Source organism: Thermobia domestica, chromosome 1 (genome assembly GCF_964235325.1).
Source record: "Thermobia domestica chromosome 1, izTheDome1.hap1.1, whole genome shotgun sequence".
Taxonomy (NCBI): Eukaryota; Metazoa; Arthropoda; class Insecta; order Zygentoma; family Lepismatidae; genus Thermobia; species Thermobia domestica.
This window is the reverse complement of record NC_137454.1, coordinates 165,460,116-165,486,931: the sequence shown is the minus strand read 5'-3', so window position 1 is coordinate 165,486,931 and position 26,816 is coordinate 165,460,116. Positions and strand designations below refer to the sequence as shown.

At 36.5% G+C, this 26,816-nt stretch overlaps 1 protein-coding gene across 1 annotated transcript in view; it reads left to right on the top strand.

The window, feature by feature from the left end:
* The window catches only part of LOC145670954 (uncharacterized), an 81,631-nt gene that overhangs the window by 37,177 nt on the left and 17,638 nt on the right, over nt 1-26,816 (top strand). The window contains exons 2-3 of the mRNA XM_081739586.1: nt 10,881-12,015; nt 16,866-16,995. Of these exons, the coding sequence (XP_081595712.1) occupies nt 10,881-12,015; nt 16,866-16,995 (1,265 nt within the window). The remainder of the gene's footprint in view (nt 1-10,880; nt 12,016-16,865; nt 16,996-26,816) is intronic.

Sequence of the window (26,816 nt, the reverse complement as noted above, 5' to 3'; positions counted from 1 at the left end):
CCGTGAAATTTAATCTAGATTGGAAGTAGTTGTGGAAAGGCCTCTTGCTATAACAGATGTGTGGGTGTTCAGATAAAACCAACATAATCTTTCTATTTCACAACGGGTGAGTAATGCATAGGTCATTTCTACTGTATATCAACTTCACGGACCAAAGCGACTTGTGACTTGATGTGAAACCATTTGTTAGTTCTTCAAGGTCAATAACAACAAAATAGCTAATACTAGCACTACACGCGACCCATTACTTCGATAGGAGAGGCAGATTCAATAGACATGTTTACGTATAAAAGAAGCCCCCCGGCACTTAGGCTGGGTGGAAGCAACAACATTCTACGCGAAAGAACGCTGTTTGTTCTATCTGTTCGAGTTTGCTTGTGTGTCTGTCTGTGTGCGGCCTGGGGATCAGACGAGTTGACAAAAAGTTACTAAATTTTAATAACGGATACTTTTGTCCAGGCCCCAGACCAGGACCAAGTGGTTTTTATTTTAAAAAATCGAACCAGGGGTCTCAGGGGAGGGGGACGTTTACCGAGACATGTAATAATATTAGAAAATTGCCGATATTTGTGTCGAATTCATAGTATTCACGGTCATTGAGATCAATGGTGACACTTCAATTAGCGATGACTTTCAAAATCAGCTACCATTGCGTGCGGGCCGGGGTCACCGGGAGGGGGGAGATGTACAGAAACACGTAAAAATAATTCAAAATGACCTATATTAGTATCAAATCCTTAGTTTTCACGGTCGCTGAGATGAATGGTGATTCTTACAGAGGCGTTGAATTTTAAATACAGCTCCCATCGCTTGGGAGCCAGAGGCGTTCTTTTTAAATTTTGAACCAGGGGGTCTCAAGGGGCGTTTCCCGCGATATGTAAAAGTAGTAAAAAATTACCGATATATTTTCGTTTCGTTGTTCAGTTTGTTTACATAGATATTTTATCTGACCCATGCGAAAAGTGGTTATTTTCAGCTAGTTATTATTAAATGCAAGAAATAAATTATTATTAATATACAGGGTGGCCCAAAAGTACGTATACAGTACCGTACTGTTCAGCTCATTGCATTATATATAATTTCTTATTTTTATCCATCAGGTACACTTAGTTTCTTTATTATTTGTTCTTAATATGTTTTTACGTACATCTTAAGCTCAGAAGAGCCGAAGCAAATAAACTCATACACTAGAATGTTATAGTTGATCAATACAGAGGTGTATGCCTACGTTTGGACTACGTGAACAGATAGGAGTGCATTTTGAAAGAAAGAAACGAAAATGTAAACATACATAACCGTATTTGACTTTACATAATCTATCCTAAACCGCGGTCACTAATCTAAGATAATGTAGGAAAAAATACAAGAAAGTATTTAATAATAATAATAAATATGAACATCTAAAAATATATTTTGAAAGAAAAAAGTTCCCCTGGCAGAACTTGTTTACTCCAGACGCCGAAACGTTAACCAGAGTTGGAGTGGGTGAGTGGGTCAGTGGGTCGGTGAGTCGAGTTTTCTGAGTGGGAAGTGGGTCAACAGCATGTGACCCACCACCCACCGCGACCCACTGCGACCCATCACCCACCATGACCCACTCTGCTCATTGCATTGTAAACAGCATTTTCTGAACAGCATATTTTTTTTCACCCTCGACTCTAGCCATAGAAAGTAAAAACTAAAAAGAAGAAGAACATTGAAGAAGCAGTTGAAGTTAAATTTATATCATGGCAGTAACGGTGGTTCATATCAAGGACTGCCTAATATCAATATTAGGCAGTCAACTAATATCGATCGTTTTCGATTATTTTTAGAAATCAATCCTATATATAGAAAATTCCCCTCCCCCTTCCAACAAAAGGGAGTTTTAAAAAATGATATTGAGATTAGGGCCTAACTATGTATATGCCAAATGTAATTTCAGTTGACTTTGATGTTGATGATCACACATACATAGTTATATTAAATTTTTATATAATAATTCATACATTATAGGTGATTCAAAATAAAGCAAGTAGTTAGCTCCTCTAAAAACTCTTAGGCTGTGTCTGAAAAGTCAAGAAGTAAGTCCTATTGCTATTATTACAATTGCAAATATGATCAATTTCCTAAAGTTCTGCAAGAGTGCCTGAAGTTCTTTCTTCAATAGAAACAAATGAAAAAGAAGAAAAAAGAAGGCCTTGAAAGTAAAACGTAGACAAATTCACCAGTGCTCAGAAGAAGCTGTCTACAATGCACCGAGCAGAATGGGTTGGTGAGTCACAGTAGTTCGGTGGGTCAGCGTGGGTCAGAACGGATTGTTTGGTCAAAGTGGGTCACGGTGGGTTGTGTGTCGCAGTGAGTCATATCCTGTTGACCCACAACCCACTTAAAAATCTTAATCCAATTGACCCACTGACACTCCATTTTTTCAGTCATTTTTACCGAAATCCAGAATATCAACATTTTCGATTACTTTCCAAAATTGGCCCTGTAGTGGCGAAACGGTCAGTGAGTAGTGGTTGTGCCTATTAATTTTTTTCTCAGAATCACAATACCTACAACATATCACAGTTTGTCATTTTTACCGAAATCCAGAATATCACCATCTTTGGTTACTTTCAAGTGGCCTGGTTGTGGCCAAACGGTCAGTAATTATTGGTTGTACCCATTAGGACATTTTCTCAGAATCACAATATCTACAACATATCACAGTTTCAGTCATTGTTACCTAAATGCAGAACATCACCATTTTAGCTTACTTTCAAAAAAGTCATCTCGTAGTGTCCAAACGGCCAGTGATTATTGGCTGTGCCCATTAAGACTTTCTCTCAGAATCACAATATCTACAACATATCACAGTTTCAGTCGTTTTTACTGAAATCCAGGACATCAACATTTTCGGTTACTTTCAAGCAAGTGGCCTGTAATGGCCAAACGGAAATTGATTAGTGTGTGTGCCCATTAAGACCTTTTCTCGGAATCACAAGATTTACAACATATCACAGTTTCAGTCACTTCTGTCGAAATCCAGAACATCACCATGTTCCGTTACTTTCACGAAAGTGGCCCGGTAGTGGCCAAACGGTCAGTAATTATTAGTTGTGCCCATTAGGACATTTTCTCAGAATCACAATATCTACAACATATCACAGTTTCAGTCATTTTTACCGAAATCCAGAAAATCAACATATTCGATTACTTTCCAAAAATTGGCCCTGTAGTGGCCAAACGTTGAGTGATTAGTGGTTCTGCCCTTTTCTCAGAATCACAAGATCTACAACATATCACAGTTTTATTTTTTTCGAAACCCAGAACATCATCTTCGATTACTTTCAAGAAAGTGGCCTGGTTGTGGCCAAAGGTCAGTGATTAGTTTGTGTGCCCATGGAGACCTTACAAGATCTAAAACATATCACTTTTCAGTCATTTGTACCTAAATCCAGAACATCACCATGTTCCGTTACTTTAAAAAATTGGCCCTGTAATGGCCAAACTGTCAGTGATTAGTGGGTATGCCCATTCAGACCTTTTCTCGGAATCACAAGATCTACAACATATCACAGTTCCAGTCATTTTTACCGAAATCCAGAACATCAACATTTTCGATTACTATCCAAAAAGTGGCAATGTAGTGGCCAAACGGTTACTGATTAGGTGTTGTACCATTTTCTCAGAATTACAAGATCTACAACATATCACAGTTTCAGTCATTTTTACCGAAATCCAGAACATCACCATCCTCGCTTACTTTCAAGAAAGTGGCCTGGTTGTGGCCAAACGGTCAGTGATTAGTGGGTGTGCCCATTGAGACCTTTTCTCGGAATCTCAAGATCTACAACATATCACAGTTTCAGTTATTTTTTTAAGAAATCCAGAACATCACCATGTTCCGTTACTTTCAAGAAAAGTGGCCCTGTAGTATCGAAACGATCAGTGATTAGTGGTTGTGCCTATTAAATCCTTTTCTCAGGATCACAATATCTACAACATATCACAGTTTCAGTCATTTTTACCGAAATCCAGAAAATCAACATTTTCGATTACTTTCCAAAATTGGCCCTGTAGTGGCGAAACGGTCAGTGAGTAGTGGTAGTGCCTATTAAATCCTTTTCTCAGAATCACAATATCTACAACATATCACAGTTTCAGTCATTTTTACCGAAATCTAGAATGTCTCCATCTTTGGTTACTTTCAATTGGCCTGGTTGTGGCTAAACGGCCAATAATTTTTTGGATGTTCCCATTAGGACATTTTCTCATAATCACAATATCTAAAACATCTCACAGTTTTAGTCATTTTACCTAATTCCAGAACATCACCATTTTAGCTTACTTTAAAAAATGTGGTCTCGTAGTGTCCAAACGGCCAGTGATTATTGGCTGTACCCATTAAGACTTTTTCTCAGAATCACAATATCTACAACGTATCACAGTTTCAGTCATTTTTACCGAAATCCAGGCCATCAATATTTTCGGTTCTTTCAAGAAAGCGGCCTGCTTCTGGCCAATGGTCAGCGATTAGTGGTTGTGCCTATTAGGACCTTTCCTCAGAATCAGCAATCTACAACATATCACAGTTTCGGTCATTTTTACCGAAATCCAGGACATCGCCATCTTCGGTTACTTTCAAGAAAGTGGCCTGGTTGTTGCCAAACGGTCAGTGATTAGTGGGTGTGCCCACTGAGACCTTTTCTCAGAATCAGAAGATCTACAAAACATCACAGTTTCAGTCATTTTTACCGAAATCCAGAACATCACCATGTTCCGTTACTTTCAAAAAAGTGCCCTCGTAGTGTCCAAACGGCCAGCGATTATTGGCTGTGCCCATTAAGACTTTTTCTCACAATCACAATGGTTACAACATATCGCAATTTCAGTCAATTTTACCGAAATACAGGCCATCAATATTTTCGGTTACTTTCAAGAAAGTGGCCTGGTTGTGGCCAAAGGTCAGTGACTAATGGTTGTGCCTATTAAGACCTTTTCTTAGAATCACCACATCTACAACATTTCACAATTTCAGTCATTTTTACCGAAATCCAGAACATCACCATGTTCCGTTACATTCAAAAAAGTCGCCCTGTAGTGGCCAAAGGTCAATGATTAATGGTTGTGCCTATTAAGACTTTTTCTTAGAATCACCACATCTACAACATATCACAGTTTCAGTCATTTTTACCGAAATCCAGAACATCACCATGTTCCGTTACTTTCAAAAAAGTGGCCTAACGGTCAGTAATTATTGGTTGTGCCCATTAGGACATTTTCTCAGAATCACAATATCTACAACATATCACAGTTTTAGTCATTTTTACCGAAATCAAGAACATCGCCATCTTCGGTTACTTTCAAAATAGTGGCCTCGTGGTGGCCAAACGATCAGTGATTAGTGGTTGTGCTCATTAAGACCTTTTCTCAGAATCACAATATCTACAAAATATCACAGTTTCAGTGATTTTACCGAAATCCAGAAAGTGGCTATCTTCGGTTATTTTCAAAATAATGGCCTCGTTGTGGCCAAACGGTCATTGATTAGTGTTTGTGCCCATTAAGACCTTTTCTCAGAATCTCAATATCTACAACATATCACAGTTTTAGTCATTTTTACCGAAATCAAGAACATCGCCATCTTCGGTTACTTTCAAGAAAGTGGCCTCGTTGTGGCCAAACGGTCATTGATTAGTGTTTGTGCCCATTAAGACCTTTTCTCAGAATTACCACATCTACAACATATCACAGTTTCAGTCATTTTACCGAAATCCAGAAAGTGGCTATCTTCGGTTAGTTTCAAAATAGTGGCCTCGTGGTGGCCAAACGATCAGTGATTAGTGGTTATGCTCATTAAGACCTTTTCTCAGAATCACAAAATCTACAAAATATCACAGTTTCAGTGATTTTACCGAAATCCAGAACATGGCCATCTTCGGTTACTTTCAAGAAAGTGGCCTCGTTGTGGCCAAACGGTCATTGATTAGTGTTTGTGCCCATTAAGACCTTTTCTCAGAATCTCAATATCTACAACATATCACAGTTTTAGTCATTTTTACCGAAATCAAGAACATCGCCATCTTCGGTTACTTTCAAAACAGTGGCCCCGTAGTGGTCAAACGATCAGTGATTAGTGGTTGTGCTCATTAAGACCTTTTCCCAGAATCACAATATCTACTACATATCACCGTTTCAAGCAATTGCTATGAAATCCAAAATAACGTTAAGTTCTGCTGTTGGCAAAAATGTGGCTCTGTAGTTACCAAACGGTCAGTGATTGGTGGTTGTGCTTATTGAGACTTTTTCTCAGGATCACAACATCTACAACCCATCACAGTTTTACTGATTTTCATTGAAATCCAGAATATCACTATGTTTGGCTGTTTTCAAAAAAGTACCATTGTAGTGGCCAAATATCAGTGTTTGGTGGTTATGGCCATAAGGACCTTTTCGGAATCACAATATCTACAACATCACCGTTTTAGTATTTTTGTCCAAAATCTCGAATGTCGTTTTCTTCGGCTTTTTTTAAGAAAGTGGCCTCATGGTGGCCAAACGGCCAATGATTTTTGGTTGTGTCCATTGAGACTTTTTCTCAGGAACATAATATCTACAACATAACACGGTTCCAAGCAATTCCACCGAAATCCAATTTCCATAAAAATTGTTCGGGGTTCTTTCTCATTTCGAAGGAGCATTGCCTCTGCAAAACTTCTCTGTGAAAAACTTCAAAACCCGTATTTTGTACTTTGAAGTCATCTTTGCATCGGCAGAGTATCGTACCTTTAATTTGGTCCTTTTAAATCAAAGGTACCCTTTTTTAAAAGGGACCCTTTGCCTCCTTTAACCTGTTCTCCGTAAGAAACAACAACAACAAAAAATGTGTGCATTTATTTTCGGTCTAGTATATATGTGCCAAGTTTGAAGAAAATCAGATGAATAGAAAACCTTGTGAAGCTATCTCCTTTATAGTTACACTTTTTGGACTTGACAAGTCGTTTGTCCCGAAGTCCTCAATTTCTTTATTACCTCAAATTGCATTGTGAATAAATGCACTTGCAAATTTGCAATATTATATACTGTAATTTCTTAGCCGATACAATTTTCTGTCCCCGAAAAACAAGAACGCCCCCGACAAAAGCAATTCCTCGAACTTTCCCCTAGAATTTATCATAAGAAAGTTTTTTGTTCCTCTCTCTCAGAGATTTGCATCCCTTTTACCTTTAGGACCACTCATTGACAAAAGGTACTCACATGACCGCTATATGCAGACATGCTCTTAGGTAGGTCAGAGATTGGGAAAGTAGACGATTTTTAATAATAATAATAATAATAATAATAATAATTATTATTATTATTATTATTATTATTATTATAACAATTAGGTTTACAACTAGGGTCCCATCTCTTTATCTTGTATGAGAGGCCCGCTAGTCAGCTAAGCCATTGGTGTTCCTTATTCTGTGTTTCTCTCTCTTTCTGTGTCGTGTGGATGTTTGTTTTGGGGTGTTAGGCTTTTATATTAAACCTTTGCATTATATAATCTTTTTCTTTTTTACGAGATTTTCTTTTGAAAAAGGAAAGAAACTGCTTTCCTCTTATGTGTGTTTCTTACCATTCACCTTGTTTGAACTGCTTAGGTAAGATGATTTTGTAACTTTTATGTCATCCATTGCCATCACGATAATAAAATGGTAAGTCTTAACAATTTATTTTATTCTCTTATTTGCAGTTTGCCACACTGATATATTTGTAACAAAATTGAGGTTTGGTCCAACGCCTTTCGAATGTGCAACCAACCCAAGCGCTGAGCTTTTTGGGTTGCCTGCTATTGCAGGAAAGGGAGAATTGCAGGTGGTAATGCACTTTTGGAGTCGTGTATACCATGAAACACCCCGTATGGTACAGATTGTACCATGGGATCCCCAAATGGTTAATAGCATAATTTACAGCATAAATTGTTGCTTGATCCAACATTGTTTTCCAGCTTAGAGGTCTCCAGTAATATTTGGCTCTTCTAAAATATCGTCGCCACTATCAACATTTACACGTTTTGGTCGTTTCCTTCAAGGGTGATTTTCCATTATAAAGATGTTTTTATACCACCAAAAGCGCTTGTAGACAGCAAAAGAACTCCTCACAACACAATACGACCCAATTCTTTTGGTTCGTTCGCGCTTGTAGCAATGTTGCATTATCGCATTTTATAAACTTTCGCTTTCAACTTATATAGTGTTGCCAGATCTAGAAAATAAAATTACTCACAGATATAAGGCCATTCCTATCATCTCGCATCAAACCTATAGTGCCATCCTACCAAACCAGTGTTTGAATTAAACTCCCGAACTAGAGGGGGATGTTTTTGATAAATATATAGAAAGAAAATACTTATTCCATGTAAAAATATCATGTTATTTATGCGAGACGCACCCGGGATAAACTTTGACGAGATGGGATTTTCCCGCCATTCCCCAACATAAATCGCTAGTAGTAATGTGAAAAAGACAGAAACAACGGAAATATCACGTTTTGCAGCAATAGGGAGTCTTATTTGCTTTTCAGACTAAAAAACAGAAGTTCATGTATTCGTGCGCGCCCGCGTGTATGTGTTTGTGTCGCAAAATAAAGTCCTAAATCGATGCTGTAATAAATTTCCAATTTACAAAGCTTTTCTTTTTTAATGATGTTTAGAAACTAAAGAAGGCTTTAATTCTGAAAATCAACCTTGAATAATAATAAATCTCATAAAATGTCTATTGTCCCAATCACTTTTTTGTTCCTGGAGGCATTAATGCTCAACTTAGAAAATTCAATAAATGTAAAATCACTAAATATATAATTACATGTAATTCATAAATGTTGCGAGACTGCGAGAAGTCTCGCGAGACTTCTCGTGCGAGACTTAACTAAGTCTCGTCTCGCGTCTCGTCTCGCATGGTTTAGTCTCGTCTCGCGTCTCGCATAAAATTTTCAGTCTCGTCTCGCAAATGCGAGACGAGACGCGAGACGAGACGAGACTTCTCGCGTCTCGCGTGCATCCCTATCCGTGGACTACAAGTTGTTCAGAACACCTTGGTATCAAATACTCTACGAGGGAAGATGGCCAGAGCAGAGAAACTGATTTCTTTGTTCAAGAAACATACGCACATTACTCTGGCTTCGTTACCTGGATCTGTGTGTGAATTTACACAACTAACTCCGTCTTCAAATTTTAAACGTGATTTCGCCAACAAGTTATTATTAACTTTAACGCTACATGAAACGTTGATAAAGCATTAAAGGAATAACACAAATTACAAATAGTGATCGAACTTACAACTCTAGTCACAAGAACTATTCTATTGAAGGTAGCACCTCACCTTTCTATTTAGAAAAAAATCAGGGTCGATTCCCGGCAGGAGCTCATGTGTTTCAGATTCCACGTCAATCAGTAGGTCCCGTCTCATATAGCCTTGCTGCTGAAAGGGACGTTAAACTCAAAATCAACTTAACCTATCTAGAAGAAGGGCGAAACAAAATTCATTACTGCTACCAGCTAACAAATATTTATACTCCATTTCTTGTTCTCATAAAATAATAATTCTATCTGTCAATCCATAAATGTAATAATATTATTACGCTCATTTGTAAACCTAAAAATAATCTGACATAAAGTATATCTCTTCTGTTCCTATCAATAGCTTCGACTGTGTGTTTTTCTTTCTTTCTTTTGTCATCCTAATAATAATAATAATAATAATAATAATAATAATAATAATAATAATAATAATAATAATAATAATAATAATAATAATAATAATAATAATAATAATAAATGGACACTGTTTTCCTCAGAAACTTGCTACTTTAAGGTCTACAGTGTAGAGCTCTGCTGACGACAACACACTGGACATTGTTTAAAACAAGACCGAAAAACATTATTCACTAATTTATTATCTACGGTTTGAACTGCACGAAATTATCATATTTCTTTAGCGTCATACTAAAGGCCTGACTACTGCAGGAAACATATGTTAGTCGAACTCTAGTATGGCACTAATCACACGTCAGAACGACTCTCCATAAGGCCTTAAATGTTTCTTGTAAAGCGCAGATGATGTGATAATCCATCTTCCCCACCCGATCACGCCCAATTAAAACAATTAAATTGCATTACGGCGAATTAAGATCAGCTATGAGTCACATACGTGAATTTCATTATGAAAATTGAGATCCAGATCAAATAAGTGTTGTCGTACGTTAAAGTCATATGAATTTGTCTTCTTGTGTTTCTGCAGAAAAATATTTGTCTAATCGGTTTCATTTTATTATTATTATTATTATTATTATTATTATTATTATTATTATTATTATTATTATTATTATTAGTAGTAGTAGTAGTAGTAGTAGTAGTAGTAGTAGTAGTAGTAGAAGAAGAAGAAGAAGAAGAAGAAGAAGAAAATTGGGCCTACCCTCTTGAAACTATCGCCCTTCGCCACTTCTCCTGTGCCATAAATATAATGCTGCAATAGCACAAAATGGAGTTTTATTGTATTGTAATACACGAAGTATTCGTCACCAATCATGGTGGTGTCTAGTAGCGTCCGAAAAACTGTAAACAAATGAGCAACAAATTGAAGTTTTGTATTTGATCGTTCATATTGCATGTAAAAGCTTTAGTTAACTTATTTAACCAAATGACTATCAAAGACAAGTTTGATACAACATTTGATGGAAAACTATGACCATGTATAATTCGCTTAAAGTAGTGGAACGGAACAAACGTAATTTTGCACTGAGCAAGGAAAAGTCTTAATAACGCTGCTTAATTTTAATGATCTTGTTGAGATGTATTAGCAAGTAGTAGTGACATAATTCGATTTTCACTAGTTTTATTTAATAATACATATATATATTTATATTTTTTGTAGAATGTCGAGTATCCACCAGACAGGACTTATCGGAATATACACCGCTCATTCTAATGATTGGAGGACCTAAAACGACAAAAGGATTCTACCAACCGAATTCTAATGGTACCATCTCCTTTACGACTGGTGAAGAAGTTCTTTTAGCCTGTCCTGGAAGGAACAATTTATTGAATGCAACTGGACAATCTCAATCTGTGGCCACATGTCACTCAGGAAACCATTTTACAATAAGCAACAAACTATATCGTTTTTCTGACTTTAAGTGTACTTATCAACCATATCACATCGCACGAAGTATCGGTAACTGCTCACATTATTATGATTTAATACATATTGGTTTTATGGTAGGCCAACATTTTTATTCACTGATAGAAGTATGTTTTGATCAATATCTCAAACGGACATTATACTCAAAGTTTACTCAATTGACATCTATTGCTGGTAGACAGTACAATGTTTCAAGACCATATTTCATTGAAGGAAGATTTTATCCCAATTTCTCTCCTAGTCAAGCGTACAAGAGGGAAAGTCAACGTGAAACTATATCGATGAATCTTGGATCCGATAAACTGGGAGCTTTATATGTTCAGAACAATAACGATTTCTTTCTGGCTAGAGGACACTTAACGGCGAAGGCTGATTTTGTCTATGGATCACAACAAAGAGCCACATTCTATTATATTAATGCAGCACCACAATGGCAAATCTTCAACGATGGTAACTGGAATTTATTAGAAACATCCATTCGTAATTTCTGTGTTGACAGAGGACTGGAACTAGTCATCTATACTGGAACACACGGCGTGGCCACTCTTCCTGATGTCAACGGCTCTCAGAAGCAACTTTATTTACATAAAGATGAAAATAATAATAATCTATTTCCTGTTCCAAAATTCTTCTGGAAAGTTTTGTACCATGTATCATCTAAGAAAAGTATCGCTTTCGTTGGTGTTAATAATCCATATGTTAACGTAACATCAGAATATGTGTTATGTACAGATGTATGTGACAAAATTAACTACATCAGTTGGAAAAGAAAGAATATAACAAAAGGGTACTCTTATTGTTGTGAAGTGAATGAGTTCCGTAATGTTGTGGCCGAATTGCCCTATTTTGAAGTTACTGATCTGTTAACGTAAATACGCGATCGACAGTCAATCTTTCGAAACGTTCCTGAGGATCACTTTATAGTGTTTCCTGCTTTCTCAACTCTTATAAACACTTTTACGAATGTATTTTTAAATTAATTTAAAATGTTTTTGGTGTGAACTTGTAGACAAAGTAATTGTATGTTATAACAATTTTATTTTACAGCTACAGTAATAGGCTATTATAATTACATAAAAACATTATTTCATTTGAGAATTCGTGATAAATTTATTAATGATAAGTCAAAATAATTATAAATTACTTTTTGATAAAATTAGATTTAAAATATTATTCCAGACGACCATTAACTATAGTTTCAGACAAACACGATTTAGTGGGTCTGAGTCATCTGATATGATTTGAAAATTTCATATTGTTGGATTGTGTATTTACGGACAGCAAAGAAGAGGAAATTCTTACGGTAAATGTATTTACGTCTAGACTAACACTTAAATATAAGTAGCAACAACATGACAGTTCACTGAATTAAGTTGGGAAGATATAAAATTATTTTAAAACGAAATGTAATTAAGACCGGGCTTATTGAGCCAAGGGGCTATTTGAATTAAGAACAAATATTCGGTACGTATTTACTGCACGCAACAAGGTCATGAACTTCTGTTCAGTTGAGAGTTTGTTGTTTTGATATTCTCAATTTATTCAAAAGTTGCGAATGTTAACCTTCTCTTTGCAAGGTAAGTTGCAATGACTTATCTTTTGCCTGACGTAATATTATATACACAGCAATAACGATGCCAAGGCTTCTGATTATATGTAATACTGAAACGTATGTATATTGTAATATTTATATGGTAGAGACAATGACAGTCCGGGATTCTAGCCGTTCATCTAATTTATTCAATAAAAATATTACAAAATAGTCTTTGTATCTACAAAGTGAATATCTTAAAATCTTCCTTATGACCAGTAAAGTGAAGGAAGGAAATGTTTTATATGAGAACCCTTTAGCTCATAGCAGCCTCCAGGGCGTCTTGCAGCGACTCCAGAATACGGTACTTTTGGTAACTCTCTTAGCTCATGGCAGCCTCCAGAGGTTTGAGTTGATGTTAGGTCCTTAGGAATCCCCTTCGCTCATGCCACGGATTTTAGGCAAGGTAGTACTCCTTCGTCCAGGGCGACCTCATATCAGGAGCAAGTGTAAGTTAAATGATCAATGGTCAACTGGTACTTCTGTCCTCTTGGATTCCATTTTTATAGGCCATTTCTGGGCAACTCGTTCCTCCTCGGTCACATCTTTCTGGTTTTGTGGATCGTCTGCTATACTAACACTTATAAACAATAGCACACGTTGCTTGAAAAACATGTACTTACATTAAAAGATGGGGATCCTTACAATATGTATGAGACATAATATCTTCATATTGCGGTCGCCAATTTGGCACCTATCATGATCACGCCTGCAAGACCATTTTCTTATTCGCAAAAGTAAATAATGGGGCTAAAAAATCTATCTGGGTCAGAGGCTGTTTGGGTCAAAATTAGAATTGTGACTCGTTCAAGCTTGATGCCATTTCTGAATTTTTTTTTCACCATTGTATTTTACAGGACTTCGTGTGTGTAGACAGAGACGAGGGTAGTTCCTCCAGTTAAAGTCGTCATTTATAAGCAGACGCAATATTTTTTTTTCAAGTCACTTGATAACATGAAACAGCAACTACCTAGAGAAGAATTTAGATAACAACGTAGGCTCCATTGTCAAGTAGGGGCAGGGTGGGTCCGTGATAGAGCATTTGCCTCTGGTGCGCAGGGTCCCCGGTCAACTAAATTTGTGGGGGACAAGAACATATTCATGGGTTTTCTCGGGGTACTCCCGTTTCCTTCCACACTCTCATTCCACTAATAATTCTATCATCATTCACTTACCTTAATCATGCAGCTCCGTTAGCCTAAAAGGCATACACGTAGGACGTTAAACTGAAAGATTACATTTAATTTTTTCCATCGTCAAGTGAGCTCTCTACTTGAATTTTGGCAACTGGAACACTTGAATCGACGTAATTTTTCTTAACATAGCTGCTTTCTTAAATTCTTCCTACTCCCACGAAAAATTCAGGAGTATATTCAAGAAGAGGAAACCAACCACACGACTCTTTACGTGTGCAGGGAATGTTCACAGTGTCATACAAAATGAAGGTTGTTTGTTAATGGAAACATTTTGGTTTACTATTCTAAAGATAAAGATAATCTTTAAGGAAAATCATAGACAATCTGTTGTAACCAATAATAACCACAGTGACCAACATGAGTTCTTTATGAATTTTGCTATGAAAATGAATTGTGCCATGTGTAATACAAATGACAATCAGTGCCGTACTTACGCATGGGCCAACATGAGGCATGAGTCTCGTGTAACTTTGTTCTTCATACGCCAGTTCTGGAAAGTAGAGAAATTTGGCGGCAAACATTGATATTGAGGGGCGGCATTTTTAAATGTATCGGGGTGGAAAAGTATTTAATACTGCCCTAATCATAGTTAAATATTATTCTTAAGAATTGTTAGGAAAGATGATTCGATCGCTGTGAAACATGTAAACAATGGTATTCTTAGACACATACCGGCCTTACTTCTCTCCAGATCAGGGTGGTTCTCTATCTTGCAGATATTAGGGTAAGGACATGCCGAAGATACCTCGTGATCGAGGTTGAGGTTCAAGTGGCGGTCGCACCCTCGATACTGGCACAAACCCATGTATTCAAATGAATAAGCGCATGCCGAAGATGTACGCTACATCGCGACCTAGAGGTCGACCGCGAGGGTGAATTAGTGATCGCGATGATGAACAACTGAGTTTGTTTTTACATCGATGTTCAGTGGAAGCATCGCTGTGGCTCGTGTTTTCATTGGCTCTCCCTGAAGAGTTACATGGAATAAAGTCTTCATTTGTTTAGAATTTCGTCTGCAGAGGATTGTGTGTGTCTATGCTCCAGAGGTTTTGCTGCACGATTATATTTGATTATGAAAGACATATTAATAGAACTAATGAGGAATGTTCCAGCAATATGGAATAAGAAACACAAACAACATCATAATGGGCACGTTTCAAATAGAGAATGGAAGAAAATAGCAACTTAAATGGGGATGTCAGATAAGTTATTTATTTGAGAATTATACTGTAGCTTAGTATTATATAAGGCAGTGGCGGTCACAGGCTTTGGCGGTCACAGGCAGTGGCGGCCGTAGCTTTTGGGCTTAAGTCCGTAAATTGTAGAATTTTTAAAGAGAAAAAGAAGCTACTGTTAATCATATCTACGCTTAAAAACTCCACATCCCCCCCCAATTCCGAGATTAATAAAAAGGGTTTCTTCTAAATTCGTTATTGATATAAGGTAAAGAAATACTTTTAAAGACAGGCACGTATCCATAGGGAGGAAACGTCGAATAATGCAATTACAGTGCCGAAACCTCATTTGCTGCATTTAATAGCCCCTCCACCCCGAAACCTGAAGACATACCTGATTTATTTATTAAATTTTACTGGCAAACGATTTCTCACCTGAGTGCTGAAAGAGGGCATTTTTTTTTTTTTTTTTTACAGAAAATTAAATAAAGGGGAAAAGTCTTTGATTTAGAGTATTGATAGAGATGAACAAGAGATGAGACTCAAATATTTTTGCGAAACAAGAGACGAGACTTTGGTATTTCTCATATCTCGTCTCGCGTCCATCTCTATTTATAAACTGGTCCTTTGAATTTCAAAATGTGGTTTCGCAGTGATTTTTTTTTTTTTTTTTTTTGCACTGACGGAATAATTTCACATGCGTCACAGCAATGTTTCTCCTTAAACTGAGAACTTTACGGCGAGGGTGCGACCTCCTCGCTATGTGCGTCCTTTATTCATCGCGACCTAGACATCGAGGTAGCGACCGCGACTTAAACCTCGACTTCGATCGCGAGGTATCTTCGGCATGTCCCTACCCTTACTGTCACCAGTAAGTATGATTGTTTTTTTTTTTTTCCTTAGACAGCAAACTGAATCCCACTGGATGTTGGTTGGCCTCAAGATTAGGTTTCCACTGTTCGGCTGGTTTTGCTCCAAATCCCCAAATTTACAGATAGTGCTGTAAAGACGCCCCACTATCGTAACAGTTGTAATTACATCTCGCGCGAGACGATAATAACTATTCCTTGGTCACCACCGAAGCGTCACCTCCGAAAATTCTAGATAACGCACTCACTGCGATATGTTACCCAAGTTCACCGAGTGGGGGCGTGGTAGAGCGTTCACCTCCAGTGCTTGGGGTCCCTGGTTCGATCCCAGCTCGCGTCGTGTGGACTTTGTGGTGGATAAACACCGTGCTCGTGGGATTTCTTGGGGTTCTCCCGTTTCCTCCCACTTTCTTCATTCTACCATTTTCACTCATCTCTCATTATCACCGTCTCCTTTAGCCTAACCGGCGTAATCGCGGGACGTTAAACTTAAGATTTCATTTCCAAGTTCACCAAGCGAAATGACGTTTCCCATAAGCTGGAACTGAATCTCGACATGACAAAATTAACTTGCTACGAGTTTAGAACACTATTTGATATCGCAATATTAAACTCCTCTACGAAAAACAAAATCATTTGAATGAATAGATTAAAAATGTAATTATGGTAATCCATAATATAGCCAAATAAAGTGGAACAATTACATACTCTGTTTAGATAAAAATGTGTAAAATTATTTAATGACCTCAAATTCTGGGATAAGGCATTCAGGCTGTTATGTTTTTAAATCTTGCTTTTTGTATATGGTAGAAATGTTGATCGTCATTCAGTAGATCCCGTAGACAGTGCTATGTTTTTCTTTCGGTATTTATATGTAATAATAATAGCGATTTATATACTGCTTCGTATGTTATGGAAATAAAAAAGAAAAATCAAACAACCACAGAGGATTCTGATCCACCTCATGATGTCGATGTCGCAATTCAGTTTGCGCTGCTACACCCGTTCCGCACTCCAGTAAGTAGGTCTATAACAAAAGCTTAGTTTATATATATATATATATATATATATATATATATATATATATATATATTTTAAAGCTAAGTATAGTGTTTAACATCTATAAAAAAAAGAATGATTTTTGGAAAGAGTAAATATGCTGTTCCGCCGTTCATAAAAAAGAATGACACCTTTTTAAATGTGTACATATGTTCTCCTATTGTTCATTTAAAAATAAAATAAAATGTCATGTAGCCTACAAAGATAAAAATGAAGTCAATGATAAAAACGAAGTCAATATCCTATGTGTTAAAAAACGACTCTTCACTTTAGTAAGATACATAGAGAACACAACCATTCATAAAAAATGAATATTGTTTTTAACAAAAAATAGACTTTCTATGAAATTGTGGGATAAATAACGAAATTTGATTACTTTTTAATGCAAATTAGTTAGAAAATGCCATATAAGGACGTAAACTGCTCAAAAATCTTAAAATTTCAGCATCTTTCGGGTAAAATTATCGGTAAAGTAGACCAGTGATCCGCAACCTTTTGCTCCTCGTGGCACACCATAAATTATTTATAACTCAATACGCCACACCAAAATGTAATTTCGCTCATGTAATGTTGATATTGGCATTGCTAATACAAACATGTAATATAATCATTAATTATATTATTATATTTATTATTGTTATTAAACATAAATAGACTTCTGAATTTATTAATAATTTATGAACTGTAAGTCACTGTAGATCAACTGTTAAAATATAAGAAAATACGTACTTTAAGACCTTTTATTAAAATAAATAATTGTACTGATACTTTACACAGTAATGGAATAAAAATGAAATAAAATTTATTTTGTTTACACTATAATTATGAAAAATTCTCGTCATACCTTTCACCTTGTGCTGGCACTTTGGTGTGTGGCACATCGGTGGAGGATCACTGAACTAGACATATATGCTGGCGAAACTTAACTGCAATGTTCCTCTCATTTTCCCATCCGACTACGCCATTAGGCTGTTTCACAATCACAAGCAGAAGACTGCGTAGGAACTTGACAATTACATAATATGTGGTGAGAGAAGACGAGAACAGATACTGGGAGATAAAATAAAAGGTAAATGTTGTTTTCATGGATCAAAACCCATTATGTAAATTCAGAGAAAGTCAAAATTTCAAAATAAAACAAACTAGCTGTTAAGTTTAGAAAAAAGAATGGTACTCATGCGATGTCCGCAGATTTTTGTGGAATGCGTGTATGCATGGCAAACAATAACTTTCACTGGTGTAGGGAAAGATGGGAGAAATCAAATCTCTAGTTGCTGGGGTAAGATAGTCTATTGAATAAAAACAGATATGCACAAAGAGTGCACTTGACATATTTTTAACGAAGGAGTAAGGACTATGAGCGGTAATAATTAAGAAAGTAGTTACATTCTTAAGAAGCGATGATTGAACAATATTTTTATTTGTGTAGAAAAATATGCTGTCATTACAATTATCAGAAATATAATCTGGTATTGTTGTTTGTTTGTTTACTAAAGACCTCTTTAGTTTTGTGGCTATATAGATCGGAACGTTTCATGTTCCTCGTACATCACTTCGACAAAGAATTAAGGACTGAAGTTCGGGATTTCGACAACACCAATAACGCAGAAAGCACACCAAGTTAAGTTTGAATCCCGAAGTTATACCATTCAGAGACGTCGCAATCACTTCATATTAAGTAGAATCCAGTTACTTTTCTCACTCCAGGGTTATTTCTTCTCTTTTAAGATGCAGCAATACTACAAAAATTATTAGTGTCAAGTGGACCAGAATCCGGTAAATGCAGAGGATTTTATTTTGCCAAAGATGCTTTCTTCCAATACAATGCAAGTACAGCTGACGAACTCGCTACATTTTATCCACCATTCCAAGAAAATACTAGTGCACCATTTATTACGTTGAACTAGTTAAGGATCTAAGAAGGTCAAAGCTTTACTTCGTGAGATAATTCCTAATCCTCAAATAAAACATTCTAATTATAAGAGAAAACGGTCATCGGCTTCCTTTGAGCTAACTTGTCATGATTATATTAAGCAACTTGAAGCGGAGAATACATTGACATCTTCTATTAAATGATAGCAACAACTGTGATGTCTTCATCAAATTAGGACGGGAACAACTATTCCAGAGGGAAATTAGTATGACCCTAAGAATCAGTAGGACTGGCATCAGTGTATTAATTGTAATGGTTGGTGTCATGAAGAATGCTTTAATGATAATTTGAAGACCAATGGAAAATCTATTGCTTGTTCTAGTTGTTAATAACATCATGTTCTTTAGCTGATTTCAAGCACACAACTAGTGTAAGTTGGCTCCTTTGGTATGTTGGAAATTGGACTTATATTATTGTTATTTGTAGTTACCATTAACTGTTCTGCATATTTATGGACTATGTATCCAATTGAAATAAATAAACAATTAGCAATTAGTATAATCAATTTTTGTCATTCAATAGCTTAATCTGTCTTAGGATGTGCCTGCCGTCTTTGTCCAAACTACCCTATGTAATGCAAATATAAGCCACTGGTAGTCGGAAGGAATGGAATTAATAAAATATCTCACTACGCACTACACTATCAGTACGCATTACATTATCAGTTGCTTTCTCCATGCCAAATAGCAGGAGATTGGATGAAAGTAAGGGCTATAAATTTAAATAGTTTTATAAGTACTAAATATAGAGTTGCAACTTTCTCGTATTATACGGGACAACGTGAGCACAATTTTTAAATGAAGACTTTGGGACAAAAAACTGTCAAGTCCAAAAAGTAAAAGTGTAAAGGAGATAGCTTAACAAGGGTTTGTCTTCAACCGATTTTCTTCAAACTTGGCACTTATATACTAGACCAAAAAAAAAAAAAATCGATGTATTTTTTTGTTTCTTTCGAAATATAAGTTAAGGGGACAAAGGGCCCCTTTTCAGAAAAGGGTTCCCTAGATTAAAATGGTCACATTAAAGAAACGAAACTCTGCCTATGCAAAGATAACTTCAAAGTAGGAAATACGGGTTTTGCCGTTGTTGCTAGAAAAGGGTTGCAGGGGGCAATGGCTTGAATCACTGATCATTTGGTCACTACAGGGCCACTTTTTTGAAAAGAGCCGAAGATAAGACATTCTGGATTTCGCCAAAAATGACTGAAACCGTAACATGTTGTAGATATTGTGATCCTGTGAAAAAGTCTTAATGGGCATAACCACCAATCATTCATCGTTTGGCCACTTTTTTGAAAGCAGCCGAAGATAACATCCTGGATTTCGGTAAAAATGACTAAAACCGTGATATGTTGTAGATATTGTGATCCTGAGAAAAAGCCTTAATGGCATAACCACCAATTACTGACAGTTTGGTCACTACAGGGTCACATTTTTGAAAACAGCAGAAGGTAACGTTATTCTGAATTTCGTTGAAATTGCTTGGAACCGTGATATGTTGTAGATATTGTGATCCTGAAAAAAAGTGTCAATTTGCACAACCATCTATATCACTGACCGTTTGACTGCTACAGGACCACGTTTTTGTAAAAGAGCTGAAGGTAACAGTATTCTGAATTTCGGTTGCATTGCTTGAAACCCTGATATGTTGTAGATGTTGTAATCCTGAAAAAAAGTCTCAACAGGCGCAGCCACCAATCGATGACCGTTTGGCCACTACAGGACAACTTTTTCTTTTTTTTTAACGAGCAAAATGTAACGGTATTCTGGATTTGGGTGTAATTGCTTGAAACTGTGATATGTTGTAGATATTGTGATCCTGAAAAAAGTCTCAACAGGCGCAGCCACCAATCGATGACCGTTTGGCCACTACAGGACAACTTTTTCTTTTTTTAACGAGCAAAATGTAACGGTATTCTGGATTTCGGTGTAATTGCTTGAAACTGTGATATGTTGTAGATGTAATCCTGAAAAAAGTCTCAACAGGCGCAGCCACCAATCGATGACCGTTTGGCCACTACAGGACAACTTTTTCTTTTTTTTTTTTTTAACGAGCAAAATGTAACGGTATTCTGGATTTCGGTGTAATTGCTTGAAACTGTGATATGTTGTAGATATTGTGATCCTGAGAAAAAGTCTCAATGGACACAACTACCAATCAGTGACCATTTAGCAACTACAGGGCTACATTTTTTAAAAAAACAACAGAAGGTAAAGATACTCTGCAATTTTGGTAGAATTGTATGAAACCGTCCTATCACACAACCCGGAAAAGGGATGGGGAGAGTAGCGGCCAACATCATTTAAACATAGGCAACATTCAGATGTTCATCTTGCAATACAAAGGTAAACCCTAGAAAGCTCTAGACAATTTTTCTCAGGATCACGACATTTACAACATATCACAGTTTTACTCGTTTACACTGTAATAAAAAATATCGTTATACCCGGCTGTTTTTTTAAAAAATCTGGACCTGTAGTGGCCAAACTTTCATAATTCGATGGTTGTGTCCATTAGGACTTTTTTTCATAATAATAAGATCTTCAACGTATCTTAGTTTTACTCAATCTTACCGAAATCCAGAACATCGTTATACTAGCCTGTTTTCAAGAAAGTAACCCTGCAGTGACCAAACGATTAGTGATTTGTGATTGTTTCTATTGAGACTTTTCCTCAGGATGACAATATCTACAACATATCACTGTTTCTATCAGTTTGACCGAAATCCATAACATATCTATCTTCGGCTCGGCCGCTTTCAAAAAAGTGGCCTCTTAGTGACCAAACACTCAGTGATTAGTGGTTGTGCCCATTAAGATCTTTTCTTAGGATCACAATATCTACAACATATCACAATTTGTCATTTTTAACGAAATCCACCACATCACTACCTTCGGTTGCTTTCAAAAAAGTGGCCTCGTAGTGGCCAAACAGTCAGTGAGTGGTAGTTAGGCCCATTAAAACTTTTCCTCAGGATTACAATTCCACAGGAATCCAGAATACCGATACTTTCTGTTTCAGGGCCATGAACAATTTGAACAATTCCTCTGGATAGGATAAATCACTGAACCAGTTGTCGATGTCTATTTCTTTACATTATGAGTGGTTACAACTAATACAATAAAAGCTGGATAAAATTGTTTCTGAATATGGTGCAGTTGCTAATTATTAAAATAATAATAAAAACAATAGTTAGTCGTCTACTTACACCGACTCGAACCTGCTTGAAAAGGTAAGGTTAAATAGTTGTTATTATCATCGGAGCTAAACAATAATAATGACAAATATATCACTAATATAGAAAAGCGACTGTTACTGAGAGCATAGAAATGTAAACAATTTTGTATATGAAAACATTACATGTTTGTCTTGAGAGTTTAGAAATAAATATGTCTGCATAATATTAGAAACAATAAAAAAGCAACTAACTGTTAAAATGGCAAACGATTGATCAAAATGTTATTTTATACTGTACTGTATAGGAGGCTACCATTTAACCGAATTACGATTGGACAGTCAGAACCAAAGTCGGTCGTAAGTAGACGACTAACTGCAATAATAATGGTAAGTTCCGAATCGTCTCTCTAAAATTGTTCCTGTACTCATAAGCACCCCGGTCAAAAATTACTAAGTACTTTATTGGTCAATAAGGCGTTACATCACCACGAGCGTAGATTACAGCTTCATTTCTGTGGCATACTGTCAATGTCAATGAGACAATGACGTTCATTTTGCCTTATGCCTGGAACAACTTGTCCCTCAGAGCGGGCAACGATGGAGTGGATGTTGATGTCTCCTCTTCTCGGTCCGTTCGAACATGCCACAAACTTTCTACACAACGTTGAGATAAGGCGAATTTGAGTACCAGGTGAGGTGTGGAATGTTCAGTAAACCATTCCCGCACAACCCTGGCTCGCTGAATGGTGCAGTTGTGTCGTCTTGATACTGTGATTCCGAAATGTTACCATCTCGTAGAAACTTGCCAAATGGCAAAACGTTATTATCCAGAATGAACACGTAATCCACAGCCTTCATGCGGTTTGGGCACTTTTATTAAGACACCCACACCAGTACTCGAAATACACCGCACATAACAATCCCTCTTTTGTATAGCCCTTAGCACACACTCAGCTTTGTAGGTTTCTCTGGCCTGCCGCATCACCCTGGAGTAGCAGTCATTAGAATAGAGACAAAACAGAATTCGTCTGACCAGACAATACGTTGCTACTGGTTTCCAGTACACCCCCCACGGCAGGCGAGTTTTCTTCTGTTTGACAATTAGACTGGGGTGTACCCTGGCAACATGACTGAATATGCCAACAATATGTAGTTCTCGTCGCAGCGTTTGCTCAGAGACTTGATTACTGGGTCATGCATTATACTCCAAGCACTTCCTGCCGGGTTTGGAACCGTTTAGAGGTCGTTACAGTGATCGCGAGGAGTGATCTACATTTATGAATTTTAATACCCAATAGAACGAGTGGATTTGTCCCAGTCATGAACTCAGACCCATAAAATTTTGCCAGTGTCGTCTCTCGCTCTATATGGAGAACATCTCCTGAGAGTGCAGTGTTTTCGGATTGCCGCTAAGTTTGATTTTGTTGTTGTCATTGTTGTATATTACCATTGAATTCGAATAATTGTTAGTATTCATGTTATAATTCTTTAATTGCTTTTTTTTTTTTTTGTCGCTCATTTACCATTCCTCTAAGTTTGGCAACGTTGTTAGTGCACTTTTGCTGTTTCACTTCTTCTCAAGTGTGTGTTCGGAAGGCAGCTCCCGAATTGTTACGAATTCTCCCGATGCATAACACGTAAGGGAAAGCAATTCTATGATTCGTGTAGAACCCAGGCTTCACGAGTCGTTGCGACACAGCTGGAACATAACTCAGATAACACTCATTATTATCATATTGACGATATTCTGTTTCAAATTAATCATAAAAGTGATAAATAGAATTTACAACTGAAAGTAAAAGCAGCTGTAAAACGAATTGAGGTTAGTAGAGTAAGGAAAAATGATAGTGGGGTTGAAGTTCGTCTATCACCCGATTAAGCGCGAATACTGGGTTTTGATCACATACAACAAGAAAATATTGCACTTATGCATTATGTTTGTTATCCATCTGATTTACAAAAATCGCTACCTGCACATATGTACTTATAGCGATATTGTAGAACTACAGCTGGTAGGTGATACTGTTACTCCACTGTTACGTACAAATATTAAAGAGTACAGTGCTAGTAATGTGAATACCTTTGAAAATCCTCATTATATCCCCGTGCAACGTAAACAGTTTGATCAGATTATTATTGATGTAAGAGATGGCACAGGAAATCCACTTAGTTTCCAATATGGCAGTGAATGTGTAAAATTACACTTTTGCCGTTGTGATAATAATAATAATAATAATAATAATAATAATAATAATAATAATAATAATAATAATAATAATAATAATAATAATAATAAGGTAATAAAAATAAACGAGTGAGAATATTAATAGCAGCAAAATGCAATGGGAGTGTACGAAATCAGAATTAGATTTATTTGCGGGTCTGCTCGCTCAAACTAGTATTATAGGTAATAAGACAGTACCATATAAACCAGTGGCGTCAATGTCTGATAATGAACCCATAGTTCCAAGCCATGGTGATGATTACATTCATTTACCTATACAATGTTACATATTAAAGGTAAAATTATTAACCTGATGGTTCTAATTTAATGTCTGCTGATAAGAAATTTGGTCCTGAAAACGATTTTCTCACTGCAATGTTCAGTGAGGTACAGATATATTTGAATAATCATCTAATTTTCTATTCCTCGCATACATATCCATATCGTTTGTATATTGAAAAACTACTGAATTATAATGTGAATCCAAAAACAACTCATCTTCAGAGCACAATGTGGTTTAAAGATACTACTAGTTATATGAACAGTGTGGCCGATAATAATAATCAGGGTTTTAAACAACGCTCACTTCCCACAGCGTTAAGTCAGCCCTTTGAATTACTAGGCTATATTTGTAATGTACCATTACAGTTGAAAGTAATGGCAATTTTTTTTTACACACCCTGTACCTAGTAATTTTTTTTTTATTCAATTTCGGTTTAGCTACACAATTTATTTACTCTCTCTACTTCGAATTAAATATAATGAACCCAAAGGTTTCGTTAGTAACCATATTCCCACTGTATAATATATTTATTTACATTTTGATTAAGTGTAAATCCCATTTTCTGATATATAAGTTGAAAATTTCCAGGTTTACCATTCTGACGTCATACCGAAACATAGTTCTGTCATTGGATATAAATTTTCTTAATTTCAGACCAATGTAGAATTTAGTCAGGTACCTAATTTTTCCCTCACCCCCTCTCAGTAGTCCATAGTCACTTTCAGATCCGGTTATATCTGGATTTACCAAATTTCCATTCGCTTTGTAATTTCCGCGGCTAAAGTTTTCTTTCTGATTGGAGGAATTCTCCTACCTCTGGCTTTTTCGGCGCAATGTTATTAGAATAATAGAAGACACCTTACGAGACGCAGCTTATATTTTCGCCTACCTATCTGCGTTAAAAGGACTAGGATTTTAATAGAATTCAGGTAAAAATATGATTTAATTTCATAATTGAACACTGAAGGCTGTGTAGGAGCCCCCAAAACAGTGAAAAAAGCTACATTTTCCGTAAAGAAACAATAAGTTAGTGAAGCATCCAGTTCTGTTTTTCTAGGAAGCCATGTTTGCTGCCCAGCTATAATAGCAGAAGTGAAAGAGTGACTTTATTTTTTTTTGTTATTCCAAATTCAATTAGGGATTAGGGACATTACGACCTGATTAGTGCATGTTGGTCGTGTATACAGTAAATGTGATTTATCATTATTTATTTCGTAATTGCATGTATGTAGTAGGTTTGATAGTACTGTAAATAATCATAATGGCAGCTTAAGTTAGCTTAAAAGGGCTCCTATCCCCTTTTCCAAATTGAACCAGTTCTAGCGGGGGAATGGGTTAGTTATTGTTCGTTTTAGGGCCTTTTCCCCTCTCAGGGGAAGGGTCCCTCCATAAACCTCGTTAAGGTGCCCCCCGGGCATCAATTTTTGGCAATCATTATGTAAACAATTGGTCAGGTCAATTGGACCTAGTGTTACTTTTCTCATTTTTGACCCCCTTTAAATTAAATAGAGCCGACTGTATATATCGACGAGGGAGTAATGTATTTTAAATTTAATGTGTTAGGTTATTTTCGTCAACATGCATGCAACTAAATGGTGCATGTTTAGTTTAGTTAGTTGTCTTTATGTATAGTACTAACAGCGGTGTATGTAGTTAGTAGTTTTGTGTGAGTGTGTGAATTTTCGATTTGGACAGTGTATAAATATGCTTTAATTTAGTACCATTTTGCTAACATAAATAAACCAGAGTAAATATTAAATTTCTGATTAATAAGTACAAGTATAGATTTCAGTACACGGTAAATTATGCCTCCACTACAGCGCCACAGCGTCCGGTTTCGGTACTCAATAGTTTGTTGACAGTACGACATCGCATGACTTAGTGATTTAGATTGTTTGATTTTGGACAGTTATTCTCAAATTACTTCCCGTGGACATGGTTTTCGGTTCGGATGAGTATACCTTCGTATAAAATAGCATGAGATCTTACTGTACTGAAAATTTCAGCTTGCTAGGTCCAGTAGTTAATGAATAATCCGCTGAAATAAAGAACACCTATTTTCTTAATAGAAGTAAAGTCCATATGCTGTTACTGTTCGTTTAAAAATGTAGTATTAAGTTCTCTTTTCCCGTAGCTGTAGAAAATTCCATTGTTGCTTCAGT